The sequence below is a fragment of the Athene noctua genome, chromosome 6, assembly GCF_965140245.1.
Source record: "Athene noctua chromosome 6, bAthNoc1.hap1.1, whole genome shotgun sequence".
Lineage (NCBI taxonomy): Eukaryota > Metazoa > Chordata > Aves > Strigiformes > Strigidae > Athene > Athene noctua.
Window position 1 is genome coordinate 29,028,018 of NC_134042.1, and position 20,435 is coordinate 29,048,452.

General features: G+C 41.6%; 1 protein-coding gene across 1 annotated transcript in view; it reads left to right on the plus strand.

Moving 5' to 3' along the window:
- NRXN3 (neurexin 3) overlaps window positions 1-20,435 on the plus strand; it is a 1,027,951-nt gene that overhangs the window by 277,473 nt on the left and 730,043 nt on the right. Inside the window, exons 7-8 of the mRNA XM_074910039.1 lie at window positions 371-415; window positions 2,159-2,320. Of these exons, the coding sequence (XP_074766140.1) occupies window positions 371-415; window positions 2,159-2,320 (207 nt within the window). The remainder of the gene's footprint in view (window positions 1-370; window positions 416-2,158; window positions 2,321-20,435) is intronic.

Genomic DNA, 20,435 nt, shown 5'->3' on the forward strand with positions numbered 1-20,435 from the left:
GGGCATTTGGAGAGTAAGTATTGCACTGTTCTAACTTTGCTTCAGTCCCTGGATAATGTATATGAGAGTTGAAGTTAATGACTAATACCAGGGTGGGAAGACTAGGCAGCACCCTTCTTCTTTACAGTCTAGATGGCATGGTTCCCCATAGAGTCCTGGTCATATTGTCCTCTTTCTCACTTTGTGTGTCTCAGGTGCCCCACACCTTTTTTTGAAAGACTAACACTAGACCATTCATGCAATGTGTCATTTTTACTAACCAACTAATGTACTAACACCCTAACGACTCATCTTTGCTTTTAGTTATTTTAATTAACAATCGTTCTGTTCACGATTTTTTAATTTCCTTTCTTCCCCCTTTTCCGCAAAGCACTCAGGCATTGGACACGCTATGGTAAACAAACTACATTGTCTGGTAGATATCATTCTTATTGTCTCTTTTTTTGGGTTTGCCGTGTGTTACCTGCCTTTTCCTCTCCCTACCCCCTCTTTTCCCCCCCTCCTTTATACTTACTTCTTCCTTTAATTTTAATTTCTTTGAAAATACTTTTTTTCCCCCTCTTTTTTATTTTTTTCTTCTTTTTTAATGGAAAAATGAGCAACAAAAGCAACTGACACAACTCTTCTGGAAATGGGGTTTGGACATTTCTGTCATTGATTTCTTCACTTCCCTCTTCAGTTATTTTTTGCCATTCCAGTGATAAATTGTTGAGTTTTTTGTCCCTTGCTTTTGCATTTAGCTTTCTCTCTTTTGCTTTGGTTTTTCATTTTGCTTTTTTCTCCCCTTTTGGTTTTTGTTTTTAACTCTGAAGGTTTCTAGATCAGAACCATTGCAGGGCCTCTAGTCCATGGTGGTGAAGGCTCTCTTTTTCTCTCATCCTTTTGTTGTGGCAACGGCTATTACAGGCAAACTGGCCGGAGTTGTCCTCTTTCTCCTGATTTTCCCCCTCTTCCCTCCCTCCTTTTTCTCTCCTCCTCCTCCCTCTTGCTCTCTCTCTCACTTTCTCTCTCTTTCTCTGACCTCTACCTGCCGTGGCCGACAGGAGCTCAGCCGGTTGTTTGTTTCAGTACACACTCTGCATGGCATGTCCAGTCTGGTGACTCGCCCGTCTCCTTCTGGCCTCGATCTATTTTCCTTCATCTTCCCTTTAAACCACTAACAACATCTAAGCAAAACACATCAAGTTCACTTGCTCCTCTTCCTCCCTCTCCTTCCATCTCCCATTTCCCTCCATGTGTTTGGGGTTAGAGGGTTTTTTGGACATTTCTGTTTGGTTTTGAGTTTTTTTATTGTTATGGGGTTTGTTTGGTGGTTTTATTTTTGATTGCATGTGAGTGTGAAATAGTTTTGTTTTTTTTTCTCTCTCTCTCTCTCTCTTTCTTTCTCCTCTCTCTTTGTTCCTGTCATCTTTCTGGGCTCCAGATATATTGGCATGACATGTCAGTGTGCAGTGTGTGCACGCTTTGTGTTTTCTTTCTTTCTCATCTGTGCTTCTCTCACACTTGTTGGTGTGTAGCTGATTTATTTTGATTTATTTTGATTTATTTTATTTTGATTTATTTCCTATTTATATTTTTGTTATGAGTTAGTTTGTAATACAATTTTTTTTTTTTTTTTGTGTGGTGGGTGGGTGTGTCTCTAGGTACATGGCATGCACATCCATAATGTATTGAAAGTGAGATTCCCCCCCTCCCTCCCTGAATGCATGATCATCAGTGTGCCGTGAGCAAAAGAAACATAAATAATAAAAAGTACCAACCTTGTCATCATTAGTGTTTTTTTTTTTTACTAACAACCATAACTAACTGTAATCATTAAAAGAAATACTAATTAATGATAAAATCAGCTAATATGAGACATTTTTTTCAAGGACAGTTCCATTTTCTGGCCTGAAAAGATGGAAAGCATCTTGATGGGTAGATTGTTGGGTCAGCCTGACACTACTGATACACCAGAAAAGGGAGAAGCAGATGCTGGAGCATTTCCATTGTGGGTGAAGCAGACCAGAAAATGGAGCTTGGCTGAACTAAAAAAATACATACCAAATCTCAACAAAATCCTTAATAAAACTAACATAAAATTATAGGGGAGGTAATTTGTTCTGTTAAGGATTGTAAGGTCATTGCTGGGATTTTCTTTGTTGTGTCCCTTGAACAGGTGACAATCTCTGTGGATGGCATCCTTACCACCACGGGCTACACACAGGAGGACTACACCATGCTGGGCTCCGATGACTTCTTTTATGTGGGAGGGAGCCCCAGTACTGCTGATTTACCTGGCTCTCCAGTAAGCAACAACTTCATGGGCTGCCTCAAAGAGGTAACTATTTCAAATTAATCTTGTTTCTATGCTTTTGGTTTCTCAAAATCATCGCTCTTTCCTGCCTTTCATTACATGCTCAATGTCTTTCCCTGATGCTGAATTTTGCACTGATACTGCAACAGCACTCTAAGGATAAACTTGTTATTTAGCTGGACAGAAGGCATCAGCCACACAACTCAAGAGTTTATGGTCAGAATTAGACTTCTAGTGCTTGGATTACAGAAAAAATACCAATGATAGTGGGAGAAGTGTCTTCTGTAAGATGTTAACCGTTCAGAAGAAAGTATTACAATCTTCTAGGCACTGAGGCAATAACCACTGAAAAAAGATTAATGGCCTTTGATTATGAAGCGGTATTTTGGGGTGAACTAATCAAAATCAGAAGCTTATTTAGGATATTTTTTTAAGGTCCTGAGTTTTACTTGGGGATATAGTTAGTTATCTATTTTCTAGGAAGATACACAGTTAGAATAAACTGGAAAAATAGAAGTTGAAGGTAGCATAACTTTTATGTGTAAATTATGCAAGGGTATAATGGAGATGCAACAATAATGTGGCGTATGGACTGGAAGTGTACTGTGTTGGTAAATCCATGCAGCAGAGTTGCTTCACTGGTCAGGTATAGCTAGCTGGCTTCCAAAATCATGTTGACTCATGCTGTCTGGCTGCCCTTGTCACATGGTTAATCCACAACTTTGAGAAAATCCACACATGGGTAATAGAGATTGGACACCAGAGTGGTGTTTGCCAGGGGGTGGGGTGGGGTGGGGTGGGATGGGGTGGGGTGTGTGTGTGTGATGTGGAGAATAATAAATGAAGCTTCAGCCCAAATCTGAAACTTGGTGCAGTTGTTCGGGTGTTATACCCTGCAGTCAGCTTTTGTCTTCTTTCTTATCTCTTCTAATAGAATTTGTGATGATCACTGTAATTAATGGTGATACCAATATTGACATCTCCAAAATGTGTAATAGAAGGCTTATTGAAAAAGAAGCTTAAGTTTTCTGTCATTCAGCTTCCTAGCTAGCCTGGAATAAGTGTCTCTTGCAAGAGTTTTCTCCCTGATGTTGTGATTCTGTACTATTACTGTTTTTCACAGGGTGTGTCTGGGATGGTCTAATTTTATGTGCAGCCTGGAGAGTTGCCATGTTATCCTCTCTGTATGAACATTTAACATCAGAGGGATGTTAAAACTCGGTGAAGCTGAGTTTTCATACAGAAGTCGTGGAATGGCAATGCTGAGCTAGATGTTCTGTGTCTGTAATTGCCTGACAAGTTACCATTCTACTGATGCTTGACTTGTGGTGTCAGGGGTTGTATGCTACATGCCAGTCCTTTGATGTGAGCAATCGCTGTCAGAGTCTGGAGCTGCTCCCCTGCCTGACCTCTTGGTTAGTTAAGGGGATGCACATAACATATGGAAAATAACATATGAGCATCTTACATAGGAAATGAAACTGCCTTGCTGAATGCAAACTGTCGTACAGAGATCAAAACCTTCTGTTTTCATCTGTAGAGCCTTCGGCCTGATTTTCATAGGCACTGAGCATCCCAGTTTGATTGAAATCAAGAGGAGATACAGCTTCTTAGTGTCTCTTCAAATCAGGATCTTAATTTTATTTATGAATGCTATGAACATAACACTTAACAGAGGCCATTTTTATGTGTGCTTTAAGTCAAGCCAATGGAGCAGAGAAAGCAGTGACAAGAAAATCTTCAGCGTCTTTATTATTTATATAATCATTTGTATTCTATTAGCTTGCACAATGTGCTAAGAGCTGCTTACATTGCCATCCCAGGCTAATAATGCTCTGTGAGAAGAAAAACCCAAGCAACCACTTAAGAATGAGAGGAAGAGGAAGAAAACAGATAATCATAATGTACTTTGTAATCTTCACTTGACTAGGCAGTGACAGGAGATGTGTATAAGCAGCTGTCTTGACTTAAAGACAGTCTGGTGCTGGCTGGATTTGAGCTATAGTCTGCTTAATAGCACCCTGCTCTTAGTAGTGGTCCAGTAATGCTGCTGTGAAAATGTGCCCAAAATGTACCTTGCCTGGCCTTTGAGGACAAATCCAGTATACACTATTAACTAAACATAAGTGTAGTGCAGGGTTGTCAGGGGAGGCACATGGAAATGGAATAAATGGAGAAATGTAGTATTTCAAAAAGAAAGCCATGTTACTAATTAGCATTTTGCATTTCCATTCTGTCATTCCTCCAGACCCCTTTACTGCAGGTATCGCTAGGAAGCTTAAGGATGCTGACGTGCTTTTCCTCAGTTCTGATTTTGGCAAGTGGAGGTGATGGGGAACTGTGATTAATGGAGAAAGAGCAGCCCTAGACAACTGTCAGAATCCTGGCAAAATCCAGAAGTGCTGCTCTAACACTAATACCTGCACAGAGCAGGGTCTCACCAGAACACAGCCTGTATAGGCTGAGAAGGGTTCTCATTGCATGTGTAGTGAGTTACTCCCAGACATCAAAGCAGGCAGTGCTTCCATTAAGTGGAGCTTTGGATGAGTTGAGCAGAATACAGTTTGCCTGGTGAATTTTCTCCCAGGGTCAGCTTCCTCTTCTTTCCTTTGCTAGGGATGAAAACACTGATGGCAAAGGTAGAAGGATCAACCTGAGATCCACCTGGAATTAGGGGACAGAATTGAGTCTTTTCTTTATGTTTACTTCTGAAATGCCAGGGTATATCTGTGCAATGCAAGGCAGCATGGTATGAAAGAAACCTGAGCTGGCTCGAAAAACCTAGAATATCTATGGGGATCAGACTGCCCCCCTGGGGCATACAGATCCTTGAAAAGGCAGAACTGAGTTAGTGCAGTGTTTGTGTGACCATATTATTTCTGGTTCCAGAACTGGCTACAGGGAACTTTATTTGGCTCTTTGCAGAACATGGCAGTGTATTTCATGAATCGATCTCTATAGGTTATGTTTTAAAATTTTTTGAGGCCAAAAAGAATGCTCATCAGCCAGTACTGGATGAGCTTGAGCATTCAGGAAAAATATTCTAAACTAAGAAGGTTAGACCAAGGGGTAGGACAGACTGTAATAGCAAATATTGTTCCTTTCAGTTTATGCTTTCTGGTAGAGTAATGCTCTTTTTTCCTACTGAAGTCCTAGCTATGCAACCACCTGTTCCCAGAGACAGCACATCCCAAGTGGATTGCACTGCTGTAATGGTGCATTCGTAATGGTGAAGAACATCCTGCCAAGCCCCGTACTGTTCTCTTGAAGGTGTTAAAGCAGAGTGGTCTATTCCTACTCCTGTGCCTTTGCTGAAGACTTCCTCTAGGGATATCTAACTTTCCTAGGAAGGCAAAGGGATTGATGCAGGAACTTTCAGTCTTCCCCCTGTAATATCTCTTATTTCATCTGGACTGCATCAGCCTCACAATATAGCAACCAAACTGCTGACATGGGAGCTAAGAGAGCTCCTTGAGTGGAGCGTTGCCTTCCCACTTCCTCTGAGATTACATGCAGGTGCTAAAGTGCAGTGGGGCAGAGTGCCTAATGACTCTCTCTGCCCCTTTGCAGCTGGGAAGGACTTCTCCACTCAACTGGGGTTGGTGGTAGAGGAGGGGTAGCTCTGGTAGGGTAGACGCTTCATGCGGTCAGAGTCTAAGCCTTGACTAGGAGGAATTTGAGTTCACAAGAGTGTGTTCCTGGTAAGGAACTAATGGTCTCAGTGCTCCTCTGCTGCAGTATCTATATAAGCTGTGGTGAAGTTAACCATGTTTTCTTTGAATTGTCTGAGCTAATGTTTCCTCTTTTCACTATAGAATAGATCCTCCTGCCTCTTCTTTTCTGTGTGGTTACAGGTTCTGGCTGAAGAGATTCCACTAAGTTGATAACAGTAATATGCTTAAATCATAAATCCAAGTGCTGAATGTGTAGTTCAGGTTGGGTTTTTTCCTCCCATTTTAATCAGAATTAAAGATGTCCCTATGTCTGTCAGTATTGTTTTACATTTCTCTGTGGCCATCTTGGCAGTGTTGCAGTATACCTGATACTGTAATGAAGGGAGCAAGACTGGAAAATAGAAGTAACGTTTTTCCACGAAAATGATAAAAGGCAGAATATGCAAATAGGACATTACACAGACATCAAACATGGACATTACATTGTATTTGCATAAAATCTAAGGCTTTCTGGACCTTTAGTCTTAAGATAAATTGTTTTAGAGGAACTCTGAGGGGAAGCTGGTGTATTTCTTATCGTGGAGGAAACCAGATATAGAGATAGAATAGGAGGAGGTACGGAGCACATCTGAGGTATGGGAGCAGAAATGTTTTTAATGTGAGTCAGAGAAGGAGTGACAGTGCTTTAAGAGTCAGTGAGTGGATAAACAGAAGTACTGCCTGAACGTGGAAGGGAGAAAGGATTAACTGACAGGTTTTTTAGAGACACCCGTGTAGCCTGAAGAAGGTAGGACAAGAAAGGCAATGACAAACAGCTATGCTTACATGTGCTGGAAAGTCTTGGGGAGGAGGTTCCAGTAATTAGGGATGGAGGTGGAGAGTGGTTGGGTGAGAAATTTAGCTGTGTAGGCAAAGAGGGAAAACTGGATTTCAATCTCTGAATGCTAGAGAAGGGAGAGAATCACAGTATTTCCTAGGCTTTATTAGGGAGGCAGCCATTCAGATTCGATTTATTTGGAACAGTACTTAGATGGTACAGATGGAGGTGCTTCAGAAGACCCTGTGGTCATCCCTAGAGAATGCATATGCATGAGAGAATTTATGAAATGTTCATATTTTTATATCAATGCTATATTAAAATCTCAGTTCTGAAAAATGTTGATTGGTACTAACAGCTTGATGGAAGCAGTGAGGTTTGCATATGGGTGGAATATGGCAGAAATTATTGCAGGGGTCAGGCACCATCTGGCTGTGATGGGAGAAAGCTGTGAAAGCTTAGATCATTTCTCTCTGCAATTTAACTGCTAGGAGCCAGATTTCCAAATGGTTCATGAGTGTGCCCAGTTGCTGTATGTACATCTCGATGCTATCTGCAAGCCAGGTCTTTTTCAGGCCTATTTGCATGTGTAACGATGATGTGGTTTCTGTTTGGCGATGAGTTTTTCTGTTGGAGTATCACACTGGGAGGAGACTAAAGGTGCAGATAGAAGGCCTAAAATGCCAAGGCAGAGAAAAACAGCCCAAATGTCAAGAGGGCAGATGGAGGAAGTTGCAGTTTTAAGAGCCCCTCCCTAACAGACAGGCCAGATAGCCCAAAAGCTTTCAGGTGCCCAAGATCCCCTTCCACAGCAGTGACTTAATAAAGCTCCAGGAATGCATAAGAGAACAGTCAGGAATCAACTTTGTGGGGAATTTCACTGATGCACTGTGGAGGAAGTTACCACATGAATGGCACTAATTGCCTGCACATGTTGGTCCAACACTGCTGCTTCAGCTGCTCTATTGTGTTTGGACCAGTCTGTTTCCCTTCTGTATTGCTTAGTGAATTTAATGCTTGAAAAAGAAAGGGAGGGGCTAGTGGTATCATGTGGAAGAAAGACAAAGCATGGCCAAAGGCTGAATATGATTCCTGTCCTCAAAATATGTCATCTTCTTACTCTTGGTGTCCCACTACTATTCTCTGCCAGAGCATCCCCAATAGTCCTGATGATGATGATCCTGATTCCCAAACTTCCAGATCCAGAGGCCTGTAAAGTTTTTGGTTTCCCCTCACTGTTAAATTTCCAGTTGCATTACTGCTGCTGTGGTGGATCAACCTCCTGTTGCAGCTCTAGGCTGTGTGTATTGGGAGTCAAGAATATCTGCATTTTCTCTGTGCATCTGCAGAGCACCCAGCACAAGGCCTTCATCATGCTTTTGAGTGTTCTTGTAGAAACATAACAACACAGTGGCTTGGGAGACACAACAGGGGAGATGTTGGCCAGCATTTTGAGCAGCTACTGCTGAAGTCCATGAAGATACTAAGCAAAAACATATTTCTGGAAAGATGTAATTTGGAGGTGGGAATGGAGGCACTTGAAGCTGAGAGCAATGTGATACAAGGCAGGATGCTGAGAGAATCCTGAACAGACCAATAGATGGGGAGGGGAAGATGATAGTGTCTTCTCATCAAGTAATGCTTATAAGCTTAGTTCCTGGGCTGGTTTGCATTTGATATTTCTATATTACCTCAGAGTCAGAAGGGATATATGGTTGGCCAACAGAACATTTTCTAGGCTGTCTGCTGGCTGCCAACACCTGTTGAATGCTTGGGCATGAATCCTGCAAGACTCTGTGATACACAGTGAAGAATACCTTGTGCTTTCTTGTATGAGTGTGGGACATGATATGAAGTCAAGGTGAGCAAGAGGCTTTCTGAACTGAGCATCTGAAAGCTGAAGCACATTGCCCATCTGCCTCTGGGTTTTTTGACAGCACTGAAAAAGTAGCAACATTTTGAGGAGGATTGTTTTTAAACAATTATTTTTGTCTTACTAGAGGAACTTCTGTTGCCCTGCCAGACCTCTGCTGTGCTGCCAGGAGTGGCATTGTGCCTCCCTTGTTTTGCTTGCCTGTATGTTTACATGCACACACCATCCTATAACTGTAAAAGATTGGATCATGCCAGCCTCTTTTCTCAGGAATAACTACTAGAGTGAAATTTACCCTAGGCACAAGTGTAGGAGAAAATCTATAATACCACTTATGTCAAACCAGGCATAAGTAAGGTAAGTCTTCTGTGGTTCATAGTCCCAATACTAACATTTACCAGAGTGATGAATGTCAGCCTCTCTGGAGAAGGCACTTGATTCAGTTGATTTTGCTAGTGACTTTTTTAGGAAATCATTTAGCAAGGATGGGAGAAAAGAGGACTGATTATTCTGTGAACCACAGGCAAGGCAGTCCTTCCACCATGGAAAGTCTATTCCCATCCTGTGATCCAGGGAGAACAGAAGAGAGAGGATGCAGATTTCTACGCAGTGTCTATAAGTCATGGGTGTTGAAATGTCAGAGGTGAGTTTTTGTGGTGCACCTGGAGCATGCAGAGAGGAAAGCATCCCATGGTACAGTAACGCAATGTCAACATTTTACAATTAATTCATCTGAAGATGTTTAGGCGTAGAGGAACAAACTACCTAGCAGTCCCTGTAGTCTCTGAGCTTGTTTCAATTTAATACTCTTCTGAGTGAATTCCCTTAACTTTCCCCTCTTCCTAAACACCAAGAAAGTAGAATATCTCAGACTGAAAGCTTCCAGGAGAAACTCAGATCAGAATGTCCCAGTCAGTTTGACATGACAAATTAATATCTTTGGTTTTGAAGTATATTTGCATAGTGTAATTTTTTTTTTTTTCTAAACTGTGATTCTTGTGAATGACAAGGATCTCACATAGAAAATCCATTTTGATGCACTGTGACCCTATACTTAGTAAATACATGCACTAAAAGCCTAATTCATAATGATGAATAATGTTAGCTCATAGGACCCTTTCTCCAAAGAGTTCAGTAGGTGGCTTTTTCAAAGCAGCCTCAGAGATTTTGGCTTCTACCAAACCATCAGCTAAAATCCAGTACCAGAGGGAGTAAATGTCATTATCCTCTTCCTTCAAATGCTGTAACTGAGGCACTGATGTGATGTGTCTTGGTCACCATCATACAGCCTTTCACTGGTAGAGCAATAGATAAAAGAGGGATATCCTAGCTATTGCTCCATCTCCTTTTGTTGCTCTTCCTCTTGGCAGGGAGAGCCTATGTCTTCAGTACAGCATAAGAGTCATAACTGACTGATACTCTTACTGGAGAATACTAGATGTTCCTGGAATTACTGCAGCCTTGTTTCTCAGGGGAATTTTCTTCTTCACCATAATATTTACCAATTTCTTCTTGTTTTATCCTTGATTTCTTTTTACATTCCTGTCAAGATGACAAGGGGATGAATGTGAAAAACAAATTTTGGAAGATTGCACGGGGCATATATAGCTTATGTCAAAAGCATATCTTAACTTGCCAGCTTAACTGTTGCTGACTGGATATGAAATACTCCCCTACTTTCTCTTAAGAGTCACCTCAGGTAAGAAAATGAAGGAAAAATCCAGAATAGGCCGTACTCCCAAGCAATCTAAGTAGCTGAGGTTGAGGCTGGAGAATGTTCAAATGAAGATCGGTCCTGAACAAACGGTTGGCATTTTTGAAAGTAAGCAAGGTTTAATGGGAGTTTCTCTGCTTTGTGCCGTTTCCATTGGATTTCAGTCCAAGATATTAGGAATTGCATTGTAAGTGCAGTGTATTTTAGGACATTTCTTCCAGGTCTGACCAGAATGGGAAATGATCTTCCCTGTTATGGATCCAGTTAACAAACTTTAAGGGATTTGGGCATTCATTTTAATGAAGTACATGTTGCTCTGCACGTTCCAGAGCTTAATATTTCACTTTCTTGTGTTCTCACATTTTTAGTAAGGATTAATGGCCTGGCCCACAGGAACTAACATCAGTAGTCTTGTCAGGTGTATTGGTGTGCTGTTAGTGCTGAAGCTTTGCTTTAGCTAGGGAGTTATTCACGGCATCTTTTCTTTACATAGGTTAGCCCTTGCCTACCCTACAAAAGAAAGGTTTCTGCTAGCACTGTTGTCTTGCCTCATGCATGACACAGAAATTAACTTTGTCAGCTTGGCTTGTTTGCATCTCTAGCAAGAGTTTTGCTGGCATAATGATTTTGGATGAGGGTTTGTTGCAAAATAATATAAGCTAATCTCAATTATTGATTGGTGTCTTTCATCAAATGTTTCTGACCTCATAGAAAGTGAAAGAGTAATGTACTCATGACATGTCCATAGAAAGTTTACTCATGACCTACCATATATATCCATGAAAATTGTTCCTGTTAAGCAGGAAAACAATTTGGAATTGCTTTATGAAATTAGTCTTTATTAAAGGAATTTGAATATGAAAATGAAGTGGTAGAATTACTTCTCAGTTAGTAAAACATGGGAGATCCAAAGACAGGAGCTGAGTTTTAGCTGACTTTGTACAAGAGATGGAGGAGATGTTGTTTTGTCATCTGCGTACTGAAACAATCACTCGGCTCCTAAAATTTTTTCTTTAATGAAGTTGATATACCAAAAGCTCTAGAATCCTACAGCCAGAATGGATCTACAAGTACCATTTGCCTTTTTTTTTTTTTTTTTTTCATAGCTCTGTCCACAAATTAAACAAATAGAGGCTCTAGTTAAGATCACATTTATTACAATATGGTGTCTTGTTCTCTGGAACTCTTATCAGTAGACAGACAGCAGCTTGCAGGCGTCCTAGGTCAGCCCCAGTGCAGACATTTTGTTGGGGAGTCAATTTAAAGGATAATTCCCATATCAACAGTTCACTGGCATTGAACTCCTAAGTTACTGCACTCTTAGGAAGTTCACAAATGTACTTAATGGCCAGAGTCTGATTAATAATGTATATATGTAGATTGAGCACACATTTTAAAGCAAGCATTGATGAGCAAACATAGATACTGAAACTTTCTATGCAGAAGGTGTAAGAGGCATCTTTTTGTGGGGCTGTTTGAACTACGTACTGCCACCATGCTCATAAACTAAAGAGAATCCCTTGAGCTAGAACAAAGTGTGATCTAACCCACACAAAGTGTAGTTTAACTCTTTCTAGCTGCCACTGGAACAGGTACCTAGGGAGGAAACCAGCAGCGGAGGTTGGTGCCACCACTGAGCAGCGTAGCCAGCAGGCTGATGTGTCGCACCAGTAATAAAACGATCCTCATGTGACCCTCAGTCCTGGTGCTTTGGCCACCTGTGCTTGCTTTGTGGCAGGACTATCAGGAGTGGGCTTGTCTTTCCTGCATAATGCACCTGACTCCTGCTGAGCTTCTGTACCTGCAAGGGATGTGCCATGTGCTGTTGTTCAGAAAATTAGTGTTTACAGGTGTAGAACTACATTCATATAGGCAAATTCAGAAAATATAGTGGGGATTGAAGCAATATAGCTTGTGCCATGGGCGTATAATAAAGTTAATTGGTAACCCAGGCCCTAAAGAATGGAAATATTAAAGCAACAATCCTTGCACACATATGTGATCTAATCCATCTCCATTCAAGAATGAGCAAACTAAGACAGGATGCAGAGTACTGATGGACAAACATAGCCATGTCCAAAGTCATGAGCACAGCAGTGGTTACTGTAGCAAAGGTTTCTGTCTTATTCTGTTAGCCAAATGTGTTACCATCCTAATGGATGCTATGATCTTAACTTTGGCTGTCCAAAGCCCGATATTCTCAGCTTGTGATGAAGGTAAATAAGCTTCTTTTGCTTGGCTTGGCTTTGTAGTTCACTGAGCTTCGTAAACTCTTAGTTTGGGTGAATGCTGAGTTAGAAATAGTATTTGTCATGCCTTATGTTGCATTTAAGAGATTGCTAAGGATCAATCCTATACTGTCAGATAGAAATACAAACAAGAGTAGTCTTGGAGAGTCAGGACCTGCCATGTGCTAATATTAATACAATTATAGGAGAGAGAGAAGTTGCAAAACTGTGCAGTTTATGTACAAGTGTATAAAACATACACTTTCAGCCTAGGATTCAGTTCATCACAAAGGAAGGTGAAAAGAGAATGTATTTACCTTTTTTTGGCATGTAGGGTTTGAAAACTTGGTAGGCAGAGAGTTAATAATATGGAGCACTCAGAGCTTAATGTATTCTTGAGTGCTATGATATGCCCTTTGACTCCTGACATAGCTGTAACAGTGATGAGAGAAGCACCTTCACTTCTGTATTTGGGTACCTGCTCCAAGCTCAAAAATTAAAATTACTCTGCTCCCTATGTAACAGTGTCTCCCAACACACTATTTTAACAAACTCAGTTATGTTTCTTTTGAAAATACCTGCTACCTTTACCAGCAGGAACAGGCACCACTAGGTTTGAAGCTACAACTTCTTCTCACTTAACCCCCATTTCAGTCTGACTTTGGGACCATTAGTGAGTCTTCTCAGTAATTATTTTTTATCCTGTTTGTCTTTATATTGCAATCTTCAAATGTGGAGGTGCCCAGCAGCAAATATTATTACTCTAGCTGTGTTTTCAGGTAGGTTGTGGTCATTCAATCACGTTCAAGGGCTGGGTGTAGATTTTGAGAGCTTTAATTAGAGGGCTTATTGGTTTGTTTTTTTTTTTTTTTTGCTGTAGTAGCTTATTTCCTGTTTGACAAGTGTCATCTCTTTGTGAGCAGCAGTCACTATATAAATTTTCTTGCCTGACCCTGAAGACTAGACTATTGCCATGAAATGTGCATGTGTGTTTGTGTGTATTGTGAGTGATGCGGAAAGACTGAGCTGCTGTTGCCCACCACAAAAAATGAGGCTGCTACAGCTGCCAACAAGGGAGGCAAGAAAGGATGATGAGGTTTGAATGATGAGTGGGAGGGCTGGACAACTCCTCCCAGGTCCACCACTCCTCTGTAGCAGTGAGCCAGCTAGCTGTCAACTGTGAGTAGGACAGGAGGAGGCAGGCAACTACTGGGCAGCATTTGTTACTTGAACTGCATGGAAAAGGCAGTGGGCTTGATATGATGCAACCAGATTTTTTATTGATTCTGATTGTCTTTCTGTTCTAATTCTTTGTCATTGCTGCTCTCTGGCTTTGATCAGCACCTGTTGATGTTGTCTGTTGCACTGAATATCTGTGCTTTGGGATGGTTTTCTCTCCCTCCTTCCTTCAAACTGCACAGGCAGAAATCATTTAGTTCAGAATTAACAGTGGATGTATCTAGATTCCTAAGCAATTCAGTGGGAATAATATAGGTATATTGAAAGATACAATTTAAGCTTTGAATTGCTTATCACAAGTTTTTGTACTCTTCGAGCTACAGTTCCATAAGTGGAGGTGTTAGAAATGGTAATATCAGAACTCAAAGATGAGTTAGGGTCTGCCCCCCTACCCCTGCTTCTTGTAGCTATCTGGACATAGATGTAGTAGACAATGAGGTGAATGCTGCTTATTTTAACAGGTTTTAGGGGAACATCAGGAGGATTGCTGTATTGCATGCTGTGGCTACTGGTGACCTCACATCACCAGAAGAGAGAAAACTCAAATGCTCCTACTTCCTAAGCAGAAATTTCAGCACTTGAGCACTTAAGAGTTCAGGGAGAGCATCAGTTATCTGTGAGCTGCATGGGGCTGTTGACACACAACTGAACAGTAACAACTGCACTTAGGAAAGCAGTGATGTGTAATGTGCAAGTCACCAAGCTCCTCTGGCCAGAGTGGACGTGACTGAGAGGTGGTGTCTCAGTTCTAGCACCCTGAGAGGTAACTGTGAGTGATGCCAACAAAGCTTTCTTACTGCATCAGTTTTATCAAGCAGAGGAAACATAGGAGTCTGGGAATGGTGGCAGAGATGAAAAATGGCATTTTAGAAATGGTGCTGGAGAATGGCATCATCATTCCTGTTAAATCTGTGCCTTTCTTTCTGATTATTAGCCATTTTAAGTGGAATGGGTTTTGCATCTAGAACAAGTCTCTGAACAGATGATTAATGGTTTTCTCTGTAATAACTTTACATTTTATAGAACCCTGCTAGGAGTCTGCATCTGGTGAGCCAAGCTATTTAAAGCTGTGTTAATTCTGTTAATTGCTCCACGTTTATTTGGATTGCTGGCACCTGCGGGCTTTAGGATAATGTAGGGGAGGGGGTATATTCTCTCCCTCTTTCTAGCTGAGAAAAATGGAGAGGACCATTTCCTCAGCTAGGAACAGCAACCTTGGCAGAACATCCTGGCTGGATTGGTTGTCCTTGAGATTTCCCTCTTTTAGTACAGCTGAATGCAGTGAGATGCCAGCCAGAGGCAAGATGTTCCCTTGATTGGGGCAGGAGGTAGACAGACAATCTGCTTTTTCATGCACTTGCTATCATCAGGCAGTAGCAGCAACAGGCAATGAAGCCAGTGAGTTTTAAAAGGCTGATCAGGTCCATCCCATTCTGATCCTATTTCTCAGCTGCCTTCCAGTGTTCATTTTCCAGTTTGGTTTTGATTGTGAAGTGCTCTGGTAGGTTTCAAGCCCTGAAGAGATATGAAGATAAGTATGCTGATGCTTTCTGAACTTTTGTCAGAGAAACAATCCAGCAGCGGAATACTGAACATTTAAGGTGACTAAAACATTACCGTGAAATACTAGGAGGGCAGCACAATTGTTTTACTGTTTGTAGCTGGATTGAACAAACCACTGGAATAATCTGGACCAGGCTCTGATGACAAACTTTTTCCCACCCATGTATCTCTGTGAAGATTCTTGTATAGGCAGCAAAATAGGGAAACAAAGGGTTTCACTGACATTGTTAACTGCTGACTTAAAAGTACGGTAGATCCTGAAAGGCTTGGTACTTGGAGCTTTTAGCTAATATGAGCTCAATATGACTGTTATCTGAGTGGGTAGGAGAAGATGTGGCTATTCTGGTTTATGTATGTGCCAGTTCTCTCTCAGACCTCTGATATGGGTTTCAGTCTATGCTTCAACTTTGGCAATGCCAGGACATCTTCACAATAATTCAGATAATAAATTAAGAAGATCTGTTCACACTCTGTTACTTGTTTTATGGCTGTCTTCAAAACTTTTTTTTCTTGAGAAGACCAGTGAGATGCTAGGGTGAAATCTGTCATCGTGATACTGGTGATACTGCGTTTCTGCAGCTGCCCTATAACTCTTTATGGCCACTAAGTGGGATGTTGGTTGTAGCCTCCCAAAGAAAGTTACTACCCAAAGGAGAGGCTGTCACATCACCCATCTCGAAGGCATAAAGATCTGTATAGAAAATGACCTGTAGCACAGGGGAAGGCTTTCTCAAGAGTCTGCCAAACCGTGATCCTTCTGACTTGTCACTCCTAAAGGACAACACTGCTGTGTTTGTCATCTCTCTCAAGAAGAAACTGTTACTGGGGATGTCCAGTTCATTTATTCTGTCCAGGTAATGGTTAAACAATCAATTGCAATCTTAAAATTGGCTACAAAGCAAAGCTCAAGAAAAGTATATGCTGTTCGCATATTTAAGAATGGGTCCTTCCTCTGCAGCTTCAGTGTTCAGCTAACCAGGCAAGCTGCAGCTGAGCATTTTCCTCCATTTCCCTGGTTTATATTCCAAGGCTGATTTGTCCTGAAGTTGCCTTTATCTGAGATAACAAGAACACTGAATGCCTCCATTCTCCTTCACCCGAGCTTGGTGTGCCTGCTTCTCTCTCCTTATATGAGCTTGCTTCCGATTGTTCATGACTGCACACTATGACATCACATAGAAATGTAGCATTGTCACTTCCCTCTCTTCTTCTCCATTTTTTCCTTAATACTTATTTCTAGTATGTTCTCTTAATTAGCATGTGCTTAGCTCTTCTGGCTTCAGGCTACTTTTCCTGTTTACAACCTCTGTGACACATTTTGTTAGAACTTCACAAATCATATATCACAGGAGAAATTAATTATGCATGTAACATTAGGTTAAGAACTTTCATCTCATTGTGAGCTTCATGTGAAGTCTATACATTACACATTAATAATTCAGATGACAGCTTTGACATTGAGTGCATTTTCTTAATCACTTCCTCTATCCCCTCTTAGGAGTTTTGGGTCTGTCTAGAAACCACAGCTATGTATATAAAACTTAATTTCAGCTCTGTTTCCCCATTCCTCCTGAAGGCTGGATTTGTCAATACATCCAGCAGAGGAGGACAAATAAGTGTTGGTGTCCTCTTTGGTTTTGCAGCTGGAGCTTATGGGAAAGACTTGGTCTTTATGAGGACACCTTTTGGTAAGAATCAGAATAATTTGGGTTGAAAGAAACCTTTAAAGTTCATCTAGTCCAACCCCTGTGCAATGAGCAGGGACATCTTCAACTAGATTGGGTTACTCAGTGCCCCATCCAACCTGACCTTGAATGTTTCCAGGGATGGCGCATCTACCACCTCTCTGGGCAACCTGTTCTAGTGTTTCACCACCCTCATTGTAAAAAATGTCTGTCTTATATCTAGTCTAAAACTACTCTTTTCCAGTTTAAAACCATTACCCCTTGTCCTATTGCAACAGACCGTGATAAAAAGTTTGTCCCCATCTTTCTTATAAGCTCTCTTTGAGTACTGGAAGGCTGCATTAAGGTCTCCCTGTAGCCTTCTCTTCTTCAGGCAAAACAGCCCTAACTCTTTCAGTCTGTCTTCATAGGAGAGGTGTTGTATTTCTCTGATCGTTTTTGTGGCCCTCCTCTGGACCCACTCCAACAGGCCCATGATTTTCCTGTGTTGAGGACCCCAGAGCTGGACGCAGTACTCCAGGTGGGGTCTCACCAGAGCAGAGGGACAGAATCGGCTCCCTTGACCTTCTGGCTTTGTTTCTTTTGATGCAACCCAGGATATGGTTGGCTTTATGGGCTGTGAGTGCCCACTGCTGGATCATGCCAGCTTTTTGTCCACCAGTACTCTCAGGTCCTTCTCTGCAGGGCTGTTCTCAATCCCTTCATCCTCCAGCCTGTATCGATACCAGGGGCTGCCCTGATCCATGTGCAGGACCTTGCACTTGGCCTTGTTGAACTTCATGAGGTTCACATGGGCCCAGTTCTTGAGCTTGTGCAGGTCCCTCTGAATGGCATCCCATCCCTCAGGTATGTCAACTGCACCACAAAGCTTGGTGTTGTCTGCAAATTTGCTGAGGGTGCAATTGATTCCACTGTCTATGTCACTGGTGAAGGTATTAAACAGTACTGGTCCCAGTATGGACCCCTGAGGGACAGCACTCATCACTGATCTCCATTTGGACATTGACCACCACCCTCTAGATGTGACCATCCAACCAATTCCTCATCCACTGAATAGTCCATCCATCAAATCCATATCTCATTGATCTAGAGAGAAGGATGTTGTTGGTGACCATGATAAAGGCCTATATCTGAAAGCTGTCTCATCAAATACCCAGGCAAGTTGAACAGAGCCTTTGTGTAGCAATACTTCCCTAACATGATTTCACAGGCTCCACTTATTTGGAAAGCAGCAGATGAAATTTCATGGGGGTGCCAAGGACTTATGAATAATATTGGCACTGTATCTTAACTGTGGCAACCAGGAACTTCCTTGGATTTATTGAGGCCTCAGTGTGTGGACAAGAGAATTTTGGTAAATGTAGCTTACCTTTCAAAAGTCTTTCAGTGAGGTGTCTCACCAGAAGGCTCTTCAAGAAATAAAAAAGCAGTGTCAAAGAAAGAAGGTCCCCGCCCAGAGGAAGAACAGGTTGGAAGGCAAAAACCAAAATGTAGAACAATACAGGCAGATTTCCCATGGGAAGACCCCGGGGGAGAAGATCTCTGTGATCCATGCTGAGGTCTGAAGATTTATTAGTAGAATTATAAATGGAAAGAGACGTGGATGGGAGAAGGCATACATATAGCTGAGAATATAGCGGTATTCGGGTGAGGACTGTTTGCAGTAATGTTGACATGACTGAACAAGGAAAAGAAATCACAGATTAAATTAAATGTATGTAAATATAAATCGAGATATATATATTGGGAGGGAAAATAATCCAAATTTTCCATATGCAATGATGAGCTTTGAGTTGATTCTGATGTTTTAGTAAAGAATCCTTTGAAAATATTTGCTTGATGGTCAATATTGGTCAAATAAGTGTATCTAATGTTAGAAATTTTTAGGAAAAGAATAGAGAACAATACAGAAAACATAATGATGTCACTAAATAAAACCACACTGGACACTGTCATTCTGTCCTTTTAATCTCAAAAAGGGTAGAAGGGCAACAAAGATCTTCAGTGGTCGTGACAGAGAATTCTATACGAGGAATGGTCAAATGGACTATGGCTTTCATAACAGAATTGATGGAGAAAAGATATGATAGTGGGACATAAAATGTGATGTGGGAAAGGAATCAAAGGGAACTGTCATTCAGTTTCTTTTCAAATTGAGGGAGTAAGTAGCATCAAAAGACAAAGTCAGGGCAAGCTTCAGAGCAAACAAAAAGAAATATGACAGTAATTAAAGTCATGGAAATCCTTGCCGTGGGATGTTATTGTGACTGGGAAAACTCAGAGAAGAAAAATCCTTGATAGTATATAAAATACAAAGACATTAGCTTCTGCATGCAGACTCTCCCAGCCCCAAATAAGTGGGGTCTGTGAAATGGTTTTAGGGGAATATTGCTACACAGCTGCTCTGCTCAACTTGCCTGGGTGTTTGAGGAGGCAGTTTTCAGATATAGGAAGCTGATTCAATGTATTATGAAGGATTTTATGTTTAAAATTTTCCTGGTGTGGCTACATGGTTTCTAAGCTCCCTGTAGTATTTTCAAGTAGATGTTCCATTTGCTTTGCCATATATTAACTACAATGTGCTGCAACCCATCAGAGGCCATGACACATGTAACCCCTTCATTGTAAGTATTGCATAACAAGGTAATGATCCTGAAGGCTTGCACACAGCTGAGGAGGAAGGCAGCTGAGCAGGGGGATACCAGAGGAGCAGAAAGTCAATTTGTTATATGGTCTGACATACAGGTTAGTGCAAAATTAGGCAGTGATATGTAGATGTGAAAGTGAGATATGTGTGTAGGAGGAGCTGGAGGAACAGAGGGAGATGAGTTCAGAGAAGGCTGGAGTGCTATGTGTTGATCAGAGGTGTAATGATGCTCATTTGAATGTAAACAAGTATTCATGTGCATGTCAGGAAGCCTACATTTGAGGAAGTTACTTTAAATGAAAAGAACAATAAAGAGGGCTAGATGAATCCTGGATATTTGCAGAGAAATGCAATGTAGGTTCTTTAACCTTTTGTAAGGAATTTCCAGAAATTTCTGAACAGGAGCCAGCAGTGTGCCCAGGGGGCCAAGAAGGCCAATGGCATCCTTGCTTGTGTCAGCAATAGCGTGGCCAGCAGGGACAGGGAAGGGATCTGACCCCTGTACTCGGCACTGGTGAGGCCGCACCTCGATTCCTGTGTTCAGTTTTGGGCCCCTCACTACAAAAAGGACATTGAATGACTCGAGCGTGTCCAGAGAAGGGCAACGGAGCTGGTGCAGGGTCTGGAGCACAGGTCGTACAGGGAGCGGCTGAGGGAACTGGGGGTGTTTAGCCTGGAGAAGAGGAGGCTGAGGGGAGA